The 24,035-nt window shown below is 39.6% G+C and overlaps 5 protein-coding genes across 6 annotated transcripts in view; 3 read left to right on the forward strand and 2 right to left on the reverse strand.

Moving 5' to 3' along the window:
• Positions 1 to 3,889: 3,889 nt before the first annotated feature.
• On the forward strand, positions 3,890 to 8,149 carry LOC129799999 (origin recognition complex subunit 5). The gene is made up of 2 exons (XM_055844346.1): positions 3,890 to 4,926; positions 7,653 to 8,149. Exons 1-2 carry the CDS (start codon positions 3,904 to 3,906, stop codon positions 8,109 to 8,111), a joined length of 1,482 nt encoding a protein of 493 aa, XP_055700321.1. The 5' UTR covers positions 3,890 to 3,903; the 3' UTR covers positions 8,112 to 8,149.
• Positions 8,138 to 9,405, reverse strand: LOC129800009 (serine/threonine-protein kinase 16). The gene is made up of 3 exons (XM_055844356.1): positions 9,188 to 9,405; positions 8,949 to 9,121; positions 8,138 to 8,888 (listed from the first exon to the last, which is right to left on the reverse strand). Exons 1-3 carry the CDS (start codon positions 9,295 to 9,297, stop codon positions 8,215 to 8,217), a joined length of 957 nt encoding a protein of 318 aa, XP_055700331.1. The 5' UTR covers positions 9,298 to 9,405; the 3' UTR covers positions 8,138 to 8,214.
• A 4,901-nt stretch (positions 9,406 to 14,306) lies between these two features.
• On the forward strand, positions 14,307 to 15,935 carry LOC129799996 (probable RNA-binding protein CG14230). Its single transcript, XM_055844343.1, has one exon. The coding sequence runs from the start codon at positions 14,307 to 14,309 to the stop codon at positions 15,912 to 15,914; it is 1,608 nt and encodes a 535-aa protein (XP_055700318.1). The 3' UTR covers positions 15,915 to 15,935.
• LOC129799998 (carboxypeptidase Q-like) lies at positions 15,864 to 17,355 on the reverse strand. Its single transcript, XM_055844345.1, has one exon. It carries the CDS (start codon positions 17,353 to 17,355, stop codon positions 15,919 to 15,921), a length of 1,437 nt encoding a protein of 478 aa, XP_055700320.1. The 3' UTR covers positions 15,864 to 15,918.
• A 4,006-nt stretch (positions 17,356 to 21,361) lies between these two features.
• Positions 21,362 to 24,035, forward strand: part of LOC129799991 (NAD-dependent protein deacetylase Sirt7) — a 31,340-nt gene continuing 28,666 nt past the window's right edge. Inside the window, exons 1-2 of one of the 2 annotated variants that reach the window (XM_055844330.1) lie at positions 21,362 to 21,751; positions 21,818 to 23,477. In XM_055844330.1, the coding sequence (XP_055700305.1) occupies positions 21,638 to 21,751; positions 21,818 to 23,477 (1,774 nt within the window). In that variant the 5' untranslated portion in view covers positions 21,362 to 21,637. The remainder of the gene's footprint in view (positions 21,752 to 21,817; positions 23,478 to 24,035) is intronic. The other variant, XR_008751570.1, reaches the window with a different exon arrangement.

Raw genomic sequence — 24,035 nt, forward strand, 5'->3', positions numbered from 1 at the left:
ATTGATTTGAAGAGCGGTTTCCATCACGTGAAGATGGCTGAAGATTCCATACAGTATACTGCATTCGTAACACCAGAGGGCCAATATGAGTACTTGCGAATGCCATTTGGGCTCAAGAATGCCCCCAGTGTATTTCAGAGATTTATTACAAGAGTTTTGCGGAAGTTCATTGAAGGAGGGCAAATAGTGGTGTATATGGATGACATTCTATTAGCGAGCGCTAATTTCGATGAGCATTTGAAAACGCTAGAGCAAGTACTCTCCTGTTTGGCAGAGAATGGGTTGATTATTCAAATGGGAAAGTGCAAATTGGGGTATTCCTCGATCGAATATTTGGGATACCAGGCATCTTCAGAGGGAATTCGTCCTAGCGAGGACCATCTGAGAGCTATCCAAAACTATCCAACGCCACAGAATGTGAAGGAAGTCCATTCTTTCGTGGGACTTTGTGCTTATTTCCGGAGATTTGTTCCAGGATTTTCAAGTATTGCTCGTCCCTTGCTGTCTCTACTTAAAAAAGATGCGCGATTTGATTTTGATGATTCTTGTGTAGAGGCTTATGAGGGGTTAAAGAGGCGTTTGATTTCTTCGCCAGTTTTGGCCATTTACGATCCAAAGAGAGAGACAGAACTACATACTGATGCGAGTTCGTTGGGATTTGGAGCTGTGTTGCTTCAGCGACAAAATGATCAGAAATTACATCCAGTAGCGTACTTCTCAAAAAGTACGTCTAAAGCAGAATCAAAGTACCATTCGTATGAGTTGGAAACTTTGGCAATAATTTATGCCTTGAGTCGTTTTCGAGTTTATTTAAAAGGGATACCTTTTGTGATTGTTACAGATTGTAGCTCACTTGCGATGACATTGAATCACCGATCAGATAGCCCACGTATTCAACGATGGGCGCTTGAATTGGAAAACTTTGATTATAAAATAGTCCACCGAAGTGGGACAAGGATGCATCATGTTGATGCTTTGAGTAGATGTTATCCAATAGCGGCCGTTGACTGTGATGATATAGATTTTCAACTGAGTGCGACTCAGAGTAGGGATAAGATGATTAGAGATTTGAGGGTCAAGTTGGAGAAGGAAGATAATAAAATGTTTGCTTTGAAAGACGGTTTGGTTTATAGACGCGATCAAAGAGGGAAGTTATTCTTTTACGTACCGGGAGAAATGGAAGTGAATCTGATTCGACAAATTCATGAGAAAATCGGACATTTTGGCTCGCAAAAGACCTATGAGAAATTGCGCACTCACTATTGGTTTCCGGGGATGAAAGAGAAAATTGACAGTTATGTGAAAAATTGTGTGAAGTGCCTCTTTTACTCTACTCCCGCGCGAAGCAATATGCAGTCCTTGTATAATATTCCAAAACACCCAGTGCCTTTTCATACTCTGCATATCGATCATCTCGGGCCGTTGCCTTCGCTAGTATCAAAAAGGAAGCATATTTTGGTAGTGGTTGACGGATTTACGAAATTTACGCGAATTTATACTGTCTCGTCAACAAGCACGAAGGAAGTGTGCTGCGCGTTGAAAAAATTCTTTGACTATTATAGTCGACCAGTGCGAATCATATCAGACCAAGGGAGTTGTTTCCGCTCGAATGAATTTAAGTCTTTCCTTGCCGAACGGAATATTGCCCATGTAGAAGTGGCAACAGCGTCCCCACAAGCAAACGGGCAGGTAGAGCGTGTTAATCGGGTTATTACTCCGATGTTAGGGAAACTTAGCGAACCTCTTCAACATGCAGACTGGGTGCGCCAGTTGAGTAAAGTCGAATTTTCTATTAACAACTCTTTTCATCGTTCAATTGGAACCACCCCAAGCAAGGTTCTTTTTGGTGTGGAACAGAGGGGAGAAGAGGTAGATCATTTGACTGAGCATTTGGATGCTAAAGAGTTAAATAATGAGCTACGAGATTTGAGTGCTCTGAGAGAATCCGCGTCGAAGAAAATAGAACAAGTACAGAAGCAAAATCTGAGGCAGTTCGAGAAGATCCACAAGAATCCGTTGGTTTATAAAGAGGGCGATTTTGTTTTGCTACGAAATGTTGATACTACGGCAGGTACAAACAAGAAACTTATTCCTAAATTCAAGGGTCCCTACGTGGTGGACAAAGTTTTGCCTCATGACCGATATGTAGTAAGAGATGTTGAAAACTGTCAAGTTACACAAATTCCTTATAACGGAGTTATTGAATCAAAAAATTTGAGACTATGGAGATCCCCAGACTGTATACAGGGCAGGAGTTGGGCGGATCACGCCACTGATGAGAATGAAGTGTGAATTTTGATAGTTATAGTATTTTTATATTAGATTAGATGTTCACTGGACTTTTTGAAGAAAAGAAAAAAAGAGAAAAAATGTTAGATGTTAAGTAGACGATAGGTGACATGACGAAACAAAATGACGTTGGGATCGGGTCGATCCCTACTTAGGTCGGCCGAGTTGTGGTCAGACGGGACGGACGATACTTAGGATAATTGCCGCGAGATGGCTTATAACAGACGAAGACGGACGAACAACGAAGGACAGACAGACTTGAGTTGGACGCCAAAGAGAGCGGACGAAATAAAGAAAAACGTAAAAAGCTGTTCTGAGTGTTTTAATTCGAATTGAAATGGAGTCTACAGACAGTTAATTTTCTTTTGCACCTTTTCTGTTTTTCTTGTTTTTTTTTAAGTTTTCTTGTTTCTTGATCTTCTTTTCCTCATTTACTTATTCGTTTTCTGTCTATTTCATCTTCCTCAATTTCTTTGTCTCACTTTGTCTTTGAGCAACTTCCGGAAGCCTTCTTAAAAATCTGTAGAAGAACGACTGATTTGATGGTCTTGCGTTCTTAAAACCCTGTTTGGAATTGCGTCACTGAAATGATTTTCTCTACTGTAGCTAGTACCATCTTTATTTCGCATTCGAAGACTTTCCGGAGACTTTATTGTGTAGTGTTGTACAGGAGTGTGATATACCTGAGAATCATTCGTCAATTTCATTCCATTTTCAATGATCTTTAAGGCCTTTGTTACCCTTTAGCAGGAATATAGCTGCTGTTTTTTGTTGTTTTCTTTGCGCTTTTAGAAGGTGTCATTTTTCTTGAAAACAAAAGTTAGGTTATGTTGAAAAATATAAAAACATTTAGTTTAAAATCTACAATTTTCAGAAAATCTTTAAATATGATTATACACAACACTTTTCCACTTGATATTAAACATTTACATTAAACTTTCCTTGATATTGTTTGCCAGAAATCTTTTTCAACTCCATGCAAAAAACTTCTCACGATTGACATGCTCCAATAAAATTTCGTGAGGGCGCCACTTGTAAAATATCGCGTTCAATCCCGACCAACACAGTGTTAACGACTAGCTGCTGTGTAATCTCCCTAAATAAATTAACGCTTGGACATCTCTTAATTTACTATTCCTAGAACAAAATATCTACAAGATCAAATAATAAAAGGAAAATCATTAACTAATGAAAGATTATCAAAAGCATAACATTAAATATTTTCAATAAAATATATGAAATTTTGGCATTAAAATTTGCAAGTACGTTAGCAAAAATTTCACGAATTTTCAATCAATTATCGCATCAGAAAAATATTTTTCTTAAAACAATTAGAATTGTGGTTAAATATTAAAGGAAATTAGTTTTCAAGTTGTATTTAAAGATAAGCCATCAAAAAATGTTAATTTTCTAACATTTATTTCATGTAAAAATTTACGAGCTGTCCATAAGTGTGTAACATATCCATAAGTGTAGACTCCACCCTACTGAACTGGAAATATTTGATGAGCTAGGAAATTGAAATGTATTTTTCACCATAAAATACCATTTTTTACAGTGTACTGCTAGAAAAATTATAACTCGTTCTGGTATTTACTTCAGTGTGGTCGCTAAATGTCACTCTCACACTTCAGTAAACAAAAAAGCGCGGGAAATATTCTCTGGAATTGTGATTTTGGATATTTTTCGATGCAATTGAAGCGACTTTTGCAAAGAATTACCCTTCTGTATCCTTGCCGAGAGGATCTGGTGGGGAGTCTCTACCAGTTTTTGGGTTATAGTAGTGAAATTCTCCCGGAGGCTATTTATATCAGCGGTCCACCGTGTTCAGGAAAAACAGTAATCCTCACGACAATTTTGCGCTACCTCAGTGGCATCCACTATGCTGTCGTGGACTGCCTGGAGTGCTATACATCCAAGCTCCTCTTTGAGGACATTATCGATAGTCTAAATTGCCATGAGCTCAATTACACCAACGGATTTGCACCTCTCGTGAAGTGCGACAACCTCAGAAGTTTCCTTCTGGAACTGAGACGAGGATTCAAGGAAGAACCTGTAGTAATTGCCCTCAAGAATGCCGAGAAACTCCGTGATATGGATGCTAATATTCTCCCAGCATTTCTGCGCCTCAGAGAACTGAGTGGCATCAATGTCTGCTGCATTCTAATTGGTCAGATACCCTTTGAGAAGTTCTTCCCGAAAACCGGATTACCCAGTATCATCCGAATTAAAGTGCCACAGTACACAAAGGAGCAAATTGAGATGATTTTACTGAAGGAATTTACAAAAATGCAGAATTCTCTCAAGGAAAAAATTCGCTGCAACTCTCAGAACTCCAAGGAAGAGTATCTCAAGAGATTAGAGATTATCTCATCTTTCGACCTGAATTTCTACAGGAACTACCTCAATACTTTCTTACACATGTTCTACCGTGTCTGTCGGAATCTCATTCAGCTGCGAATGGTGGCTGAGGAATGTTTTGAGAAGTATTGCGAACCGATCTTCAGTGATCCTTCCACAAGCACCAACGCCAATATGCTCTGGAGAAATATCTCCGGGACACTCAAGGATGCCCTGGAGACACTCTACACGAGACTCAATGCTTCTTCCATTGAAAGTACTCAGCTAAGTTTACAGGTAAGTGAAGTAACTTCATACCTTTCCCATTTCTTGTTCAATGTTCCGGAAATTACTGGAATTTTCACAAATTGGCAGAGAAAGCAGAAAAAGCAACAAATTTTAGCAAAGTTAATTTGATTTATAAATATTATTTATTGAGGGAAATTAAAATTATTGATCTAGGCTGGGACTTCGCGTTTCAGATGTGACTCTTCCTTCATAATCACAGTTATTGCAATGCTTCGGTGTGGTCAGTCACCTCAGATCGGTCTAAATTTTACAAGATTAATGTTTTGAACACCCCTGACCCCGAAAATACCATCGAATATTAGAATACGCAGTATCTTCGGTTTGGAATAAGATAGTTTTTTCGTGTAGGGGAAAGCACGCTACCTTCGAACGGCTCAAGCTTCGAACAATTCAATTTTTTCTCTATACTTCTTTTAGATTTCAGTGAGTTTCACTGTACTTGATTCCACGGGCATGGGACTGACAACCCCATCCCTGTATAAAAAAAATAATAATAGATGTCCCGAACTCCCCTTGTGGGAAGGCCTAGTTCCTCTATGGAACGTTGTGCTACCAACCAGTTCCGAAAATCCAACTCCCTGAACCAAGTACACAGAGACACAAAGACCTGGAACAAAGGCGTGCAAAAACTGTTGAAACCGCATAAACGTTAAATGAAACATGTACGTCAATGGTCAAAACGCTAACAGAACAAACTTATTAAACGGTTCTTGCCCGCCTCTGACCTGGAAGATGATCCAGCAACCACAATTTCTGCGATGTGGTGGTTGCTGCGAAATGGTTCCGAGAGCTCACTCGAGCCAGCTTTCGCGTACTCTTTTTGTCAGGGGTGTTGTTATTTACAACTCCCTTCCACCGCGCGCTAGGACGTCGCAGGCCGGCATTTCTAGTGCCTTTCAGTCGGGGTAGAGTGTTTTCTTTGTTTTTCTTCTCTTTCTCTTTTCTATTTAAATATTCTGTCTTAATCTATTTTTATTTTCTTTCTTTTTCCTGCACTTTTCTTCCTATCTAATCAGACATTGTAAGAGGGACGGACCCTAATTATGTTTGATTTAAAACAAATAAATAAATTCAAATAAATTCAAATTCAAATGTACCGCGGCCTACCAGTCGAAAGAATCCTAAAGGGGTGGCAAAGCGTCCGAGGCTTTGCGAGCTGCTGGAACTCCCGAGAAAGAGCCCTGCCTTATATTCCTTTTCGCAAATTTTTCTGGTGCATATAAAATTATTGTCGAAATATTAAATTTGTCTATAAATCACCCCAAAAAAAGCTTGAAGTTGAAAATTCTTTAAGAGGAGGGTTTCAAAAAATTATTAACCTTTAAATTAAAGAATTGAACAAAACGGGCGAGAATAATGAATGATGAATAATTCAATATGGCGAATTAACCGGTGAAAGGTGTCGAAGGACAAAATGTTCAGCTGGACCATCTACATAACATATCCGAAAATCCTTGAAATCGCTAGGGCCAATTTTTTGCAATATTAGAAAAACCTCATTTTTGATGTATTTTAGGGGGATTAGGGGACGCATGAAGGGGAAGGGAGAAAAACTAAAGAGATTACTTTCGAGGCAACGTCATTTGAGGAGGGGTTCATCGAATACTGGAAGTTGATATCTCTTACCGTTTGAATTTTATATGAGTCAAAAGACTAAAAAGGTGTGAAAAAGTTTTTTTTTAATTAGCGTTATTACCGTTACTTCACCGATTCACCGCCAATTGTGACCGATACAGTCGGGTTCAGAATTAGAAGATCCTTCATAAAAGTCCAAATTTAACCAAATCCGTAGAAAATTAGGCCCTCCACGGTGGTTGACCTTTGACCTTGAATAATTCAAAATGGCGAATTAACCGGTGAAAAGTGTCTAAGGACGAAATGTTTAGCTTGAGTTACTACAAAACATATCCGAAAATCATTGAAATCGCTAGGGCCAATTTTTTGAAATGTCAAAAAAACATGTTTTTGGAACCGAAGACCGGGAGTCAATATCTCTTACCGTTTAGCAGCCAGGATGGTGAGAATTTGAAGAAAAAAAAAGTGGATTGTGAAAACTGCTCTCTCTTGAAGTTCGAGCAGTTAAAATGAAATCCACTCCACATATTGAGATAACCGGGGATTAAATATCTTTTAACCCTCTAAGGACGATTGGGTCACCGTTGACCCAAAAATGAAATTTTTCTTACGGTCATATTGCGCTAAAAAGTCAGAAAAGGTGATTATTTTGACCCCCGATTTTTGACCCTCTCGTCCTTAAAGGGTTAATCATTAGTAGATATCTTCTTCTACTCCTAGTGAAAATTGTCGGCCACAATGTTTATCACCAGAGATAATAGTGTTGCTCGAATGAATTATAACATTATGACGAAAAATCTTTTGCAGCATATTTTTATTCTAAAAGCGAAAGAAATGATTATAACATTCCTTCTGCTTGTAGTGGGGGGCCCCTAGTACAATGTCTATCTGATTGAATAGTGTTGCTCGCATGAATTATAGTGTTAGGGTGAAAACCCTTCTACAGCGCATTTCTAAATTTTTTTAATAAAATTCTGTCGATTTGCATACAAAAAATATTAGAATTTCCTAAGTCAAATTCCAGGAAATCCTCTGAAATTAGCTTTCCATTCTTTTGGCACGCAAAGATCAATGTGCACACATAAGAATCTGCGCAATCATAAGCTGATTAAGGTTTATCACTGATTTTTTTTTTGCAGAAGCGGGAAATGAAAGATTTTATCCAAATCGTTGAACTACCTTTCTATGCCAAGTATCTCCTGATTGCCGGCTACTTGGCGAGTCACAATCCTGCCAAAGAGGACAAGAGGCTGTTCGTGAAGGATCACGGAAAGCAGAGGAAACGCTTAAAAACCGTCAATGCCAAAGCCAAAGTTTCCGAGAAGACCATGCTCCTTCAGGGGCCAGCTACCTTCTCTGTGGATCGTCTTCTGGCCATCTTTCATGCCATAATTGACCAGAAGGTCTGCCTGACGTGCGATCTCCTGGCACAGATATCAACCCTCGTGGAATTGGGTTTCTTCACACGAACCTCAACGGATCGCAATATCCTCGAGGGATCAGCCAGATTCGTGTGTGGCCTGCAAGTGAGTGTCATCATGCGGATTGGGGAGATGGTGGGTTTCAATGTTAGCCGATACCTCTGCGATCTTTTGTAAAGTGGTTGAAAAAAAAGGAATAAAAATCTGTAGCAAAATTTTTGTTTAATATACTTTCGACTCTGGTGAGGATTTATCTTTACAAATGCACTATTTTGTGGGATCAGAGGCGACTCTCTGACTTTGCGATGATATCATTGGCTCGCTCGATCACACTGTAGATGAAGGGACGTTCCATGGGGTTCAGGCGCAGCATAAATGTGATGAGATCATGCATGTCCTGAGAATAGGGAGAATCCTCGGGAAATGTGATGTTCCCACTCAATACTGCCAGAGCTACGCTATCTCCCTTCTCATAGACCACATCGAAGGGGCACTTGAAGAAGCAGATACTGTAGAGAACGCATCCCAAGCTCCAGATATCCGTCCGTTCGTCAATCATGCAGTAACTCTGAACATTGAAGAGTTCCGGAGCTCGATAGACAATTGAGCAGCGCTCCTCGGCAATATCTTGCAATTTCTGCGCATCCTGCTGCCCACAGATCTGTACCCTGGCCTCAGTGGCTGAGCCTAGATCCACCAGAACCGGCTCCATGGTGTCCGAGAGGCAGATATTGGCTGTTTTCAAATCTCTATGGGCAATTGGATCGGGTTTGGCTTCATGCAGAGCCTTCAGGCCCTCGCACACTCCCAGAAAAATGTGCAGAGCCTGTGTCTCATTCATAAAATCCCGCGAACGGGCCCGGTGATTGAGGTTATCCTGCAGGGAGCCGTTTTTGTAGTACGGCAGCACCATGTACACCTCACTTGTTGCATTTATCACGATATCGGCATTTCCTGCAAACAAAGACCTTCAGACACTTGCTGTGTTTCCCTAAAGAGACCCTCTTCATTCACCTTCTACCATGTAATCAACAATATTGATAATATTTCTGTGATTGATTGAGCTGCTCAGTTGAATTTCACGTAGGGCTATCTGCTGATCCTCAATTCCATGGCATGTCATACGCTTCAGGGCGTACTTGGTCTTTGTCGTGGAATTCTCCACGAGGTCTATAATGCTAAAGCCTCTGCAAGAGACCCAGGGGGAAGCTAGAGATTTCAGGGAGAAGGGAATCCCAGAAAGAAGTACTCACCCTTGGGCTATTTGCTCCAAAACACTGTACTTAGTACCATTGATCACAATACTTTCGCGCGTGCAGAAGCAGCCCGTTTTGAAGAGTATAGCCCAGCCTATACTGTTCATTTCACTTTAGCCCCAAGTGGCCCTTTTTGAGCCCCTTTAAATCCTCCACAAAAACTGCACTGTTTTGTTTACACACGGTGTTTTCCTGTTGGGAGACACGTCACTAACGTCAAAATTTCGCCACTTTTCGCCAAATCAGCTGTTTGAACCTTTTTTTCATGTGATTCCTTCTATCACACCTATTGTAATCCTGAGATTTTCTCAAAGTGCTCAGATTGAGGGGTCAATTCAGAGATTCAGCTGATTACTGATTACACATTTATAAACCTGCTTTCCAATTCAGACATCCCAGCTGATTACTGATTACTGATTTGGCTGATTAAAAAAGTCTCCAAAAAGCTCCTAAGCTGTTTTCGTATTCAGACACATCAGTGGAATCAGCAAATTACTGATTAGTCGCTGATTTATTCTCGACCACCTCTCGCGGAGGCCGAAAAACTGATTAAGATGATTTGGCATTTAAAATAAGGTTGTGAAAATGTCGACGGTGACTCTTGGTATTTTCTTCGCTATTATTTTCTTAAAAAAGTTGCAAAATAGGAACTTGAGGTAAGTTATTTGTGTTATTTGTATTCCCTATTTTATAAATAAGTATTATTTTTAGGAGGAAGAGCCTCAGAAGATATAGAACTTTGAAAGACTCCAACAATCCCTTTGAACTTCCAGAAACTTTGTTCAGGAAGAGGTACAGATTTCCTCGACATTTGGCGAAAGATCTTATTGATGTTCTGGAAAATTACAATGAATATTCTTATGAAGGGATTCCCTTTTATTTTAAAGTACTCAGTTCTTTATATTTCTTTGCCAATGGGTCATTTCAAACCCAAATTGGCGATTGTAACACCTTAAATGTCAGTCAGCCTTCTGTTTCAAGAGCTATGGCTTTCATTTCAAGAATTTTGGTTCAAAACCTGGCAGAGCAATATGTGAAATTTTGTGGTTGTCGTACGTCGCTGTCGGGATTTTGCCCTTGCTCCTTGATGTTCATCTGCGTCTTCTGGAAATAAAAAGAGTAACATTTACTTAGAACATACAGATACAATTTTTTAGGTTATTTACTCACCAATAGCATTATCCTCATCCTCAAACATTTCCACATCCACAACGTTGCACAGAATATTCTGCTGCACAAAATCTTCACTTTGATTTGTATTTTGGCTCATTTTTATCATAAGTTTTAACAAAGAATTTTCATTTTCGCGTGTACTCCGTGTAGTCATATAAGAAAACACTTCAACAATTTGACAACTTGAGAGGCTCTTCAATCTTAAAAAATGACGTACAAAAAGGGGACATCTAACCCATCTAACCGTTAAACGTCCCTCATTTTTTAAGATTGAAGTGCCTCTCCTCCCTCTCACTGCTTGTGTGCATCACTGCACTGTGATATGTGGTGGGTTCAATAATTCCATAAATAAAATTAAAATTAAAATTCTAATGAAAAAATGTTTATTAAAGTTTTAATACTGTTCTTATAATGAATAATTTTTATTTCCCGCCAAAGAGCGAACTCTCCACACTGATTAGCGATAATCAGTACCCATTAGGAGCTTTTTTGGAGAAAGCTCTTAATCTGTGAATAGCTACGCACATTTGTTTTTTAATCAGCCAAACAAATCAGCCGAATCTCTGAATTGACCCCTGAGCTGAAATTCACAGGGTAGAGGGAGGTTTTACACCTTCGTAATGTTGCAGTTTCGTAAAAGTTGATTTTTTTCTAAGTTACTAAATGAATATCATCCATGGCCATATAGTCTAATAGCTAATCCAATAGCTCACATTTCCTGACAAACTTGGTGGCCTAGGCCTTTTTTCCTGGGTCCAATAGGCAAAAATAAAAAATGGTCCTAAAATCGTACAGTAGACTCTCACTCAATCGGCTCTTTCTCAATCGGGCGACAAATTTTGTTGACAATTTTCACGTTTAATTATGAAGCTAATTCGTTCAAATTCGCTGTAGTTCTTCCTATTTTATCGTGATTCTTTATAATTGAGCACTTTTTGTGGAATTTACAAAGGCTTTGACGCTCAATTCTATCGCTAAACCGGATGACATTTTGCCCCATATTCCCGATTGAGAGAGAGTCTACTGTAACTCTGATGTGGAATATTTTATGCATTTTTGCACACTGCAAGTGTTTTTTTCGAAAAAGCAACTATTCCAAGTTATAGAGGGTTTATTATGGTTAATATTTACCTTGAAAATCTTTTGCTTGAAGGCGGTCGTTTTATGGGTGGAGAAAAAATTCATAAAAATTACCATCATTGCAGCTCAAGAAAATTGAATTTTGCAGCTTCGTAAAAACATGTCAATATTACTGACAACCGAATTTGAGAATTCCTCACTGCTTTGGGTCACACTGTGCACGCCGCTCGGTATATTTGACTCATCAGAGATTCCACTGAATAAATTCACAAGAAAATTTTGGGATATTAAACAATTTTGACTAAAATCTCGAAGGAAAACACGCACTTCCACATCAAAATGAGACTTCATCAGTTTTATTTTACTTCTGTCAAATCAAACATTGAGCCTGAATCTGCTTATGGTAGGTGTGATTCTTTCATTGCCCATGCGGTGCGTTTTGAGAATTTTCATCCAATTTTTCATTTGTTTTCAAGCGAAATTTTTCACATTTTACTTTAAATTAATCACTGGTAATTCTAAGAATCACTGGTGTTCAAAAAATGTTCTGTAAGACAGATTCGAGACGTTAGAGAAAAAACAAAGATTGCAATAGGTGTGATTACTACTTTCTGATTCGTGCAGTGATGAAACTAAATTAATCACTGGTAATTCTAAGAATCACTGGTGTTCAAAAAATGTTCTGTAAGACAGATTCGAGACGTTAGAGAAAAAACAAAGATTGCAATAGGTGTGATTACTACTTTCTGATTCGTGCAGTGATGAAACTAGACTGCTTATGGTAGATGTGATTCTTTAATTCCACTTCGATGTATTTTGAGTATTTCTCATTCAATTTTCCTTGTTTTAATTTGGAACTTCCCACATTTCACTTTAAATTGGTGGCTGGTCATTTTTTAAATCAGTTATGTCCGAAATATGATCTATAAGACCAATTGGAGGTGTTAGAGAAAATCCGTGGATTACAGGTTTAGGTGTGATAATGAGCGAATCATACCTAACCAAGCTCTTAACGGACTGTCAGAATGCAGGGAAAAAATCGGAAAAAATAGTTTTCCGAGTGTCAAAAAACATGTGTTAGAAAAATAGCTTAAAATTGATTTTTTAATGCGTGATATCTCCTACAAATGGTGAGAACAAGTAGATGAAAGTTCCATCTAAGTAGTGATGCCCAAATTTTTGTGTCTGGTGTAATGTTTTCGGGGAAAATGAGGCCTACAGAGGTGGGAAAAAGTGGTACGAAGCTGAGTTAACCAGGGCACCTTCGTAAAAAATGCCGCTACATTTTCATTTTCCTGTAGAAGGAAATCCAAGGACTTTCAGGAATTTTGTGAGGCAGAATTATGAACCCAATAAGCAAGGGATTTTTTTTATATAATGGTATAATTGATTCGGTGTGTGTGGCATTCAGTAAAAAATCTTAAATCTTGGACTCCTTTTCTAATACGAACCTTCAAAACCTTCCCCTATATGTTTTGAACATCCCTGATGCCGAAAATCATAAGCCGGCAATTTCGGGTCCGGCCGGCCGCAATCCGTACGCAATATCTCTAGTTTGGAAAGAGATATCTTCATTTTTTTTTTTTAAATATATCTACTCGCGCGTACGACGATTTCTGTGCTATTAGTTTTTTTTTTTTTTTTTTGAAAACCGGTTCTAAACCGGTTAAAAATCACGTTTTGTAGTTTATCTCGAGATCTAAGCATGCGATTTTGAAAATTTTATGTTTGTGTTGTAGCCCAGAAAATTAAGACCAATTTAAAAAAAATTAAAAGCATTCGTCGAGCAGTTCTCGAGATATTTCACTTTAAAGATTTCAATTTTAAGAAAATTTGCTAATTGCGTCAGGCGGAAAAAAAAGCGGGAGAAGCGGCGCCGGACAAGCTTTTCCCATATATTGTACTCTCTCTCTCTCTCTCTCCCTACATAGTGAGTCTATATTCGAAGATTTTTAAGGAAACATATACAATTCTCGCGGGGCGTGTACTTTTTCGCGGGGCGCGAATTTTTTCGCGGGGCACGAAATTTTTCTCGTATTTTCACTGGGCGCGAATTTTTTCGCAGATTTTCACGAGTCGCGTATTTTCTCGCGGATTTTCGTGGGGCGTGTAATTCCGTGGGTAATGAATAACTTCGCGGATTCTCACGGGTCGCTGACAGAGGTTTTAACAGATATAAAATTGAGGCCTCTTTCTCTCATAGTTTCCTAGATAATCGATTTTAAAGATTTTCAGGCATTTTTATGAATTTCTCACCATTTTTTTTTATTTTCAAGTGAAATTTTGCACATATCAAGCCTGAAGAAGGCTCTCCTCAATGGATGTAAAGTTTGAGGCTTCTATCCCTCATAGTTTCCGAGATAATAGACTTTAAAAATTTACACTTTTATGCATTTCTCATCCAATTTTCCTCATTAATAACGATAATATGTTACATACAGTTTAAGAATTATTAAACGAAATTTGCATTATTTATGTATAAATATCGTTCGGGTTTGCCACAATCCGAATTTGCAACGAAGGAATCACATCTCTATAAGCTGATTTAGGCTTATCACTGGCTTTTGCATATGATTCCCGTGAAACATTGAAACTTGAAACATACAAAATTTAATTTTTTCCCCAATAAAAATTGATATTAATTTCATTATATTCTAAAGGACAAACATTTCTTTTACTTTTTTGGATTTGTTCCTCTTCTCTCTTGCATTGGTATCCATCGTATCCATGTTGTCACCAAAATAATCCGGCGAATAGCAATGTTTCATTGATGTTTCAAGTTTTTTGTTTACCCTCGCGCACGTGCACGGAAAACATTGTGGAATTATCTTCTGAAGAATTTCTCGTGTAAATAAGTGTCCCAATGACGAGACTTTTTGTGGGAAATCTGCCTCCAAAGACCACTGAAGGAGACCTCTCAAAAGAATTCAGTGCATATGGTGTGGTATCATCTGTTGACATCAAAATCAAGCAGAATGCCAACAATTCTTCCAATAAATTTGCTTTCGTCACAATGGTCATTGAGGAATCCTTGGTTCAGCAATGTATCCAGGAGTTCAGAGAAATGCCCTTCCATGGGCACTACCTCACTGTATCAGTGGCCAAGGAGAGTTTCCTGGAGAAGCTGAAGAGGGAACGAGAAGAGGCAGCAAATGCAGAAGTTGAGAGTAAGCGCCCCAAAAAAGCTGAAGATCAGGAAGAATCTGAGGAGTTTGTCGTCCGGAAGAATGCTTTTAAGTCAGAAATGCAGGATAAGCCTGCAGTGGACGATGAAGAAACATTTCTGGTGAAGAAACGTGGCCAGGGAGCTAGAATGATCAATGGAAAGCTGAAGATTTTAGGGGATCCGGAATATGTGCCTAATGACGATAGTTTGAAGGAGAAACCAACAGAGCGAGATTCACGGTCACTGCAGTCTGAGCAGAAACGCTTGGAATCTTTGAATAGGAAGAAAACAGCCTACAATCAGCAGAAATTTGCGATAAAAGCTGCTCTGTCGAATACACAGAATGCCGAGAAGGGGAAGAAAATCGTGTTTGGCGACACCGAGGAGACGATAAAGCCCATGAAGTTGCTGGATGACGATGATGATGACGAAGAGGTGGATTTTTCCATCAAACAGCAATTTCAGGGGCAATCTGGGCAGAAATTGCTCAATCTCCAGGCTAAATTCCAAGGAGACAGGAGATTTGCTCTCAGTGAGGATTTCAAGGAGGATGGCGAAGCTGAAGATGTTACAGAGAAGATTCCTGGTGAATTTGACGATGAAAAGAAGAAGCAACTGGAAATTCTCGAAGGAGTCGTTGGGCATTCCCTTGCCTCGACAAAACCCAAGCAAACTTTCCAGACAATGCTGAGGTACGATCCCACGAAGAAGGGACACGAGAAGTACCTCCGGAAAGAGAATGACGAGGAAGGAGAAAGAAAGAAGGAAGTTATGAGGAAAGAGGAACCCCCTGTGAAGGTGTCTTCAGAGAAATTCTACAGAATCAACACTTCAGGCATTGGAGAATCCCTGAAGAGCGGAAATGAGGGTTTCAGTTTACTCAAAATGCTGGGAAGAGATTCAGATCCGGCTGAAAGCAACCATCAAGAAACTTATGTGACGACATCGCTTCCTTCAAAAGCCTCCTCTGGGAAACGCTTCAAGTACGACTCGTCGGATGAGGAAGATGGGAAGAAAAAGGCTGCCAAAGTTCCAGCAACTGCGTCAAGTAGCAAAACTTCTGGAAAGAAGAACAAACGAGGCCTTTTCAGGGAGAGTTTCTTCATAAACACCGGAGATTCCCGGCTTCAGGAAGGAGCTGCCTTCTTCCAAGCCCTGGAACCAATTGGGGAGCAGTTCCAGGAGAAGAGGCAGCAGCTAAAGCAGATTGTCTGGCGAAAAATCAAAAAGAATCAACTCAAAGACAAACAAAAGTTCCCCAGGAAAAAGTTTATTAATGGAAAAATAAAGAAAATTATTAAATAAAATTTTACAGAGAGGTAACAATTTTGGGCATTTCAATACTCAGATCAGCAATCACGTAACTCACAGCTGCAAAGACAGCTGTGCACTTGTCCAGGGCATCTGGATCCTCTACGAGCATCGTATCTGCATTTGAGTGATGGTACCAGAAGTAATTGTCATTCTTGTTGAGAAGTGACGCTCCGGGGAATCCCCTGTCGGTCCACACAGAAATATCCGGTCCTCCGTCGATGGGGGAGGCAAATTGGGTGGCATTGAGAGGTTCCAGGAGCTGTAGAATCTCCCGGAAGATGCACTCAGCATCTTTTGTTCCACTAAAATCCATCCCAGTAGGCGTAAAAGTCCCTATGTCTGACTCTATGAAGAAATTGAATTCTTCCTCCTCATGGTGACTATGATTGGCTTGGTAGGCTCTTGCTCCCCAGTAGCCCTGCTCCTCACCAACCCACAAAATAGCCCTGATTGTCCTACGGGGCTGAAGTCCCAGTTTTTTGAGAAATTTCGCAGCATGCCAAGCAATAAAAGCGCCCCCTCCGTCATCCATTGCTCCCACTCCAACATCCCAGCTGTCCAAATGGCCAGACACCACCACAACTGAGCTGTTTTCCTGTCTTCCCGTCAACTCTCCAATTGTGTTCCTGGACTTGGCAACACCCTTGTCCTCATCATGCATCTCCAGGTAAATCCTGATAGTTTCATTCCTCCGATACATCCTCAGAAGCCTTGTGGCATCTTCCACTGTAACCGATGCCACAGGAATTTTCTTGACACCTTCCTCATAATCCTGATAGCCCGTGTGCAGAGTTCCCAATGAAAATGGTGTAATGGACCTCACCAGAGCAGCCACAGCCCCTTTTTTGGCTGCCACAGTAGCTCCATGGGAGCGATATGCAACAGTCTTCCCATAAGATTCCCATTTTGGAGCAAATACCACAATCTTCCCCTTGACACAATCCTCCGGAAGTGCCTCAAATTCATCAAAAGTCTCTACGGCTATAACCTCACCAGTTATTCCAGGAGTTCCCACTGAACTGCCCAATCCCAAAATAGGGAGATTAGCTCTCCGGGGACTCAGCAAAACCGCAGTCTCACGGCCTCTCTTCCAATTTGTCACAGTAGCCTCTTCTGTGTAAGCATGCAGTCCGGCTTTCCCCAGCTCTTCCACCATATAGTCAATGGAATCCTCCAGACTCTGTGATCCTGACATTCGTGCACCAAATCTGTCCACAAACTGACTGAGACTTCTCCATGTTTCTCCCTTGAAATCACCTCCCACAATCTTCTGAATAATCTTCCCAACTACAGGCCTGTAAGATCGGATTTCTTTGCGCAGACCTGGTGACAATTTGCACTCCTCATCCCAGTCATCAACACGATTGTCCAGGATACTTCCGTGGGCGCTAGACACAACAATGAGCAGTAAACAAGACACTCTGAGAAACATCTTCACTCGAGAAGTTTTGAACTACAACTGAAGCTCTCTCTCTGAGCTCACGCAAATTTTTTTTAACATTAATCCGCACAAAGGAATATCTCGACCTCTGAAGCGATAAGGGAAGCTCTTAAGTTTTGGCACTGGCGTGAAATTAAATAACTGCAATTAGTTTTATTTAATTCCTTCAAGATGGGTAACCAAGATAGGATTTCTATGGAAACTCCAAGAGAGGTCAAATTTTATATCAGGTACTGTAATTCATTCACAATTTCTTAAACTACCACCTTGAAAGAAATACAAAAAATGTACATAAAAATCTTCTAACCACCATGGCAAAAATAATTTAAAAACCCGGCGGGACCAAATATACACAGTTCACGTCATACAATGTATTTAGGGGAAACTGGGACACATGTATAGTAAAGAGAGGTAATCCGGATAATTTTCATTGAGTGCGACTTTAATGCTTGTTTTTGGACTGATGAAATATTTTTTTGCCATTCCAAATCAATAGAATTATTCTTTGTTTAATTTAGAATCATAATAGAAATAGAATTTTAGCAATAATATTGATGAAAATTAATAAAATTACGATAATATTAATATATGCGCAAGAATGTTACTGCGACGCTTTTATGTAACTCCGTTGAATTCGATCAAACTCGGATGCTCATTTTAAGGAAAAGTTTAATGCATAAAAATGAGAAGATATTATTTCAAAAACATTTTTTTAGAGTTTTATTCCATCAATTCATTTCATTAATTTATTATTTAATTATATATATTTTTATTTATTTTAATATTGCACTCAATTCTTTGATTTTTCCTCGGTTTTCTTGGCTGACTTCCTTCCACGTTTTTTCTTTTCAGCTTCAATTGGCATTTGAGCCTTTTCCTTTACCATGTGTTTCTCCTTTAGTTTTATCTCCTTTTCTTCTGCCCTTATATTTTTGTTCCTCTCTCTGGTCAACTTCCGTTCAGCAATTTCTTTCTTTTTTTGTAAATCCTGCCTCAATTTTTCCTCCTGTTCCACGATAATTTCCTCGGAAGATACAATATACTGGTGTTTGACATTGCTGGCTTTGACCCTCTTCTTCTGATGACGTTTTGGAATTTCTCCTGGCCAGAAATAGCATTGTTTTAGTGTGTCGAAGATCGGTTGAGTCTCAGAAGTTGCAGAGAGTTGATTTCCAGGGATGACTGGATCATTTGAAGGATTATTGTCGGTGGCCTGATCGTGCTGGTTATTGATAATGGACTCCTCTGAATGTTGGAAAACAATTTTCGGGAAATAAAGACCAGCATAGAAAAGTGGTCCATCCATCCAGCCACTCTGTGGTGACGTTCCCATTTTCCATCCTTCTGCGTTGTGAATGGCAATTTTTGGAGTAATGTCAGTTTTATGAACAGCCATTGGAGGAGCAAGTTCGCCAGTAGCTGACACCCTGAGGAGTACTGTGATACATTGCTTCGGTCCTGAATTTTTAAGAGATGGAACTACACGTGAACCTCTCCTGGACAGGACATTTCCATCTTCCGGTGTCAAAAAGAAGGCACTTTCGTCGCAATTAAAAACACGGTCTGGTGAAATGCTCAGAAGGTTGTGTTCTGTGAAATATCCAAGACAATTCTGAAACCATTCCGTGAGGTCTTCAGCAGTGACAGTAGCTCTTTCCAATGAGAAGGATTTTGGCTTGCGCATGCTGAGCTCTGGATGACGCTTAAGAAGATTCCTGAACCAAACGTCTCCGGGTCTTCCAGCTGTAAAATGGTTTGGAATTTTGTAGACCTCACAGATGAGTTTAACGCTGTCCAGAACTTGTTCCATCCCGATGGGATGCCAGCCATCCGCACATCCCAGGATCCATTTGACAAGTTCTTTTTCCTGTTCTTTTGAAAGAATTGTTGGCCTGCCATTGGGGCACTCCTCTGGGTATTTGCCGGTCAATTTGTTGTGCAGTGTTGTTCTTGGGACATTAAATGTTTTGGATGCATATGCTATGGTAGAACCATCTCGTACACACTGCAAGGCATTCCTAATACCTTCCTTAGAGTCGGGCTTGTCCTTATAGGTCTTTTCTTTTGTTCCCTTTGGCATCTGAAACAGAAAAAGAGTCCTGAACAATGCAAATTCTGAACCAAAACATTGACTTTCACCGCATCCGACATGCATCGAAATGTAAACATTCACAAAAATCACTTATTTCTGTATGAATTATTTATTTTATCAATAAACTCTTACTCACCTTGTAGATCAATAACTACACTAACTTTTATTAATAATTTTGATTGCAAATAATGTTTTATTATATAGAAAAAACACTAAACTTTTTCCAGCGACGAGCTGTCAACAGCAAAATTTTCTCAGAAATTAAATTTTTAGTACACAACCCAGCTGACCCGAGCTTAAAAAATATTTCTTTTACCCACTTATTAAACCGATAAAAATATAATTTTTGGTTTTTCTTAAAGTAGAATAGTTATAATATGATACTTCAGTAATTAATTACAGAAATAAAAATATAAATTATATTTTAAGTGGATGTATCGGAGTTAAATCGGTCGCGGCATCCGAGTTTTGCAATCGTCGGAGTTACATGGCCTTACTATAAACATTTTCGATAGATGCGAATTTGAGGTGATTTTCCAAGCACACAGTTACTTTTTGGAATATCTTTCTTAGCTCATGTTTTACCCTTGGGTATAGGTATAGGCAATACATCGAGGGTAATGCGAATGCTGGAAAACAATTGAGTTTTCCATAAAAATAAAATTTGTGTCACTGTGCATTTTTCTCTTTTCACAAAATACCTGGGGTAGAAGTAAACACTTTCTGGGAAGGATGTAAACACCCTTTTTTCTTCTAGGACTAGGACTTGGCATAGTTCACAATTGCTGTGCCATTAAGGTGCAATGGTTCAACCAGCAATGGACTATATTCCTGAATGAATCAGAAGTAATTCGGGCCTTCTGGATCCCGTTTCAACGCTGAAGTATCATTTTCCACCCCTGCACTTCACTTTGCACCACTTTCAATTATTTTAATTATTTAAGATACATATAAAAATTGTATATTGTTCAAAAAATCACTACATTTTTACAAAGAATAATTAAAATAGCAAATAAAACTAAAAGCATGCAAATCAAAGACATTTTTCAATGGATTTTCCTCATATTTTGATATCATGTGACTTCTTATTGAACACAGCCAACGAAAAATTTCCTACCATGGAATGCAATATCAAGAAAAATATTTTGCCATTCATTCTACACTCGCGGCATCTACAATTACGGGGAAATTGTACTGTTTTCTGACTAATTATTAATCCTTTTAACTCTTTCGTCTCTTTTGGGACTCCGAGTACCCAAAGAAGCATTTGCATCTTCTATCAAAAACAATGTTTTTTAATTATTCAGAACTGATAAAAATCCTATTCTTGTGGATGATTACAAACTATAAGGATGTCCAAATCTAAGATATTTTTTGTAGGACTTCAATTAATTCCTGAGCTAAGATATTTTTGATTAAAAATTGTGAAATTGGTTTGCAGCATATGCTGCGGTCCGGAAAGAGTTAAATCTTTCGTCTCTTTTGGGACTGTAGTACCCAAAGAAGCATATGCATCTTCTATCAAAAACAATGTTTTTTAATTATTCAGAACTGATAAAAATCCGATTCTTGTGGATGATTACAAGCTATAAGGATGTCCAAATGTAAGATATTTTTTGTAGGACTTCAATTAATTCCTGAGCTTAGATATTTTTGATTAAAAATTGTGAAATTGGCTTGCAGCATATGCTGCGGTCCGGAAAGAGTTAATGCCATTTCGCGCGTTTTTTCGGTCCCGGAAATGTGCATAATGCCGTGATCTAGTGTATATCTCAAAATCGCAAAAATGAAGTACGACGAATGCTGATTTAACTGACGAAACACGTCACTAGAGATTTATCCTACGACTGTCCCATGGACAGTTCGTCCGACACACAATTTACTGGGACATGCGTCAGTGATATTGTCAAAAAAGCGGCCACACGCACACAAATAAAGATCCAATAAGAGGTGACAAAAAACTCGTAAATTTTCCCAATTATTCTCGATAAAAATACGTAAATCCCTAAAATAATTGCAATGTCTGTGACCCAAACTAGGATGACTACCTAAAGTTGTAGTTGGCGTTGAGAAAAAAGCCCAGCATTTTGGGTGAATTCAAGTGTTAGGAGACTAATTAATTGTGGGGGAGCTTTTTGGTCAAAAGTGCAATGGTGGAAGGAATTTGTTTGATTGCGGAAAATGGGGAAATTCGAAGGAAAACCTTATGTTCAGGACAACTATCTGACCAGGCGGAAGGCGGCTCAGCCGCAGGAGGAGTGTGAGAAGAAGAAGAAGAGAGATTCGCTGCGAAAGGTGTGAACAAGGGCATTGTGAGGTTATGTTTGGGGGCTTTTATTTACACTTTTCTCCGTGTTGCAGGTCTCCAAGATTTTGCGAAAGTGTGAAACACTGCGAACGGCGGAGGAAACTCGATTGCTGGAGTCATGTACGGAGGCTGTCAAGGAGATTTCGCAGCGACGGGAGAAGGTGCAGCTGTACAAGGAGCGTATCCAGGAGAAGGAAGATCCGACGGATGTCATCGAGACGAAGGCTAGAAAGTTGGCAGAGGCCATCACTAGGGCACGTCATTTGATCTGCTACACAGGAGCTGGGATAAGTACGTCGGCTAGGATTCCGGATTATCGGGGAAGCAATGGGATTTGGACACTTTTGGCGCAGGGGAAGGATATTGGGAAGCATGATTTGTCCCTTGCTGAGCCAACATTCACCCATATGGCGCTGTATGAGTTGCATAGGCGGAAGATGCTGAGGTTTGTGGTGTCACAGAATTGCGATGGACTTCATTTGAGGAGCGGTCTGCCCAGGAATTCGTTGTCGGAAGTCCATGGGAATATGTACATTGAGGCTTGCAAACAGTGTAAGCCCAATGTGGAGTACTGGAGGCTGTTTGATACGACGGAACTTACAGCGAGGTACAATCACAAAACCATGAGACGGTGTCATATCTGCGGGAAGCCCCTGGTGGACACAATTGTGCATTTTGGGGAACGTGGCAGTCTGCGGTGGCCACTGAATTGGGCAGGAGCATGTGCACAGTCAGAGAAGGCCGATGTGATTCTATGCCTGGGCTCCAGTCTCAAGGTTCTGAAAAAGTATTCCTGGCTCTGGGCAATGGATAGACCGGCGAAGAAACGACCAAAGCTGTACATTGTGAATCTTCAGTGGACGCCAAAGGATAATGTGGCAGCACTGAAAATCAATGGGAAGTGCGATGAAGTGATGAGATTGGTGATGAAGCATCTCAATATCATGGTGCCAGAGTACAAGAGACTGAAAGATCCCATCTTTGCTCATGCCAGTCTCCTCAGTCCATTGGAACTTCATACAGTCAGTCAGCCGATGCTAAAGTCCCAGAATGAGCTAGAATGCAGCGAAGTCTCCTTTGAGGATGGAAAAAAAGAAGAATCCTGGGATGATTCCCAGAGTGCCCTTGATCTTTCCAGTGAAAAAAACTCAATGGAGGAAGTTGTAGTTAAAATTGAACCTGGTGATGTGAAAGTGGAAGATTCCAGGCCCAATAGCCCAGAGATTAAAAAAGAGATTGAGACAAAAGACTCAGAAGCAGTAACTAGTGTAGAATACAATAAGACTTGTAGCTGTAAGAAAAGTAGTTTAGGTGAAGAAAACTCAGGTGAACCAACAGAAAATGGCCCAGAGACTGATAAGGAGGAGTGTCTTTGTGCATCAGATTCATCCAATACACCCCTGGATTTGAGTTTTAAGCACGAGGACACTGTTCCTGACGATAGCATCACGGATCCAGAAGCATCACAATTGTCTCCGGCAGAGATTTCCGAGGATCATCCGAGTGGAGGCGATGCGATAGCCTGTGATAGAAGCAGTACCGAACTCTTGGGAGAGCAACTGCTCAATGTTGCCAAAATTCAATTTAGCAATGCTCTGAGGAATCTGAGGAATTTTCATCTGAAAACAGACAGAAGATTCCTCTTTCCAGTCACCGAAAGTGCGTCCACGGGAAAGACAGAAGGGAGTCCGGAGAATGTCTCAGTTGAAAATGGTAAGCGTTATATTTTTATTAACTCTATTTGCTATCTAAATTTCTGAATAATTTGCCAAAAGAGATAAGGGAAGGCATTTCGAAAGATTAGATTACAAAACATTGCACAATTTTTATCGACAGAAAATTTAGTTTTTTTTTTAATTTTTTGAATTAGCTGGAAATCCTTGTTACTTAATTCGGAATTAAAATAATTTTCCAGGATAATGGCTAAGAGAATTAGAATTAAATCAAAATCTAAAAAAGCCAGTGATAAGGCTAGATCAGCTTATAGAGGTGCGATTCCTTCATTGCAAATTTGGATTGTGGCAAACTCGAACGATATTTATACATAAATAATACAAATTTCGTTTAATTATTAAACTGTATGTAACATATTATCGTTATTAATGAAGAAAATTGGATGAGAAATGCATTAAGGGCAGAATCACATTGACAGTAAAATGCTCAGCGTCACCGTCAAAGCCCTCACCGTATTTCGTTGATTTACGCATTTTCATTGTAATTTTTACGCAAATTCTCAATTAACGTGTTGCATTATCTCATACTCGGTGGCAC

Source organism: Phlebotomus papatasi, chromosome 1 (genome assembly GCF_024763615.1).
Source record: "Phlebotomus papatasi isolate M1 chromosome 1, Ppap_2.1, whole genome shotgun sequence".
Lineage (NCBI taxonomy): Eukaryota > Metazoa > Arthropoda > Insecta > Diptera > Psychodidae > Phlebotomus > Phlebotomus papatasi.

Coding starts and splice junctions, on each gene's coding strand:
- LOC129799999 (XM_055844346.1), top strand. CDS start 3,904: ATGTCACTCTCACACTTCAGTAAACAAAAAAGCGCGGGAAATATTCTC. Junction 4,927..7,652: donor GTACTCAGCTAAGTTTACAG/GTAAGTGAAGTA, acceptor TTTTTTTTGCAG/AAGCGGGAAATGAAAGATTT.
- LOC129800009 (XM_055844356.1), bottom strand. CDS start 9,297: ATGAACAGTATAGGCTGGGCTATACTCTTCAAAACGGGCTGCTTCTGC. Junction 9,122..9,187: donor TTGGAGCAAATAGCCCAAGG/GTGAGTACTTCT, acceptor GGTCTCTTGCAG/AGGCTTTAGCATTATAGACC. Junction 8,889..8,948: donor TGTTGATTACATGGTAGAAG/GTGAATGAAGAG, acceptor CTTTGTTTGCAG/GAAATGCCGATATCGTGATA.
- LOC129799996 (XM_055844343.1), top strand. CDS start 14,307: ATGACGAGACTTTTTGTGGGAAATCTGCCTCCAAAGACCACTGAAGGA.
- LOC129799998 (XM_055844345.1), bottom strand. CDS start 17,355: ATGTTTCTCAGAGTGTCTTGTTTACTGCTCATTGTTGTGTCTAGCGCC.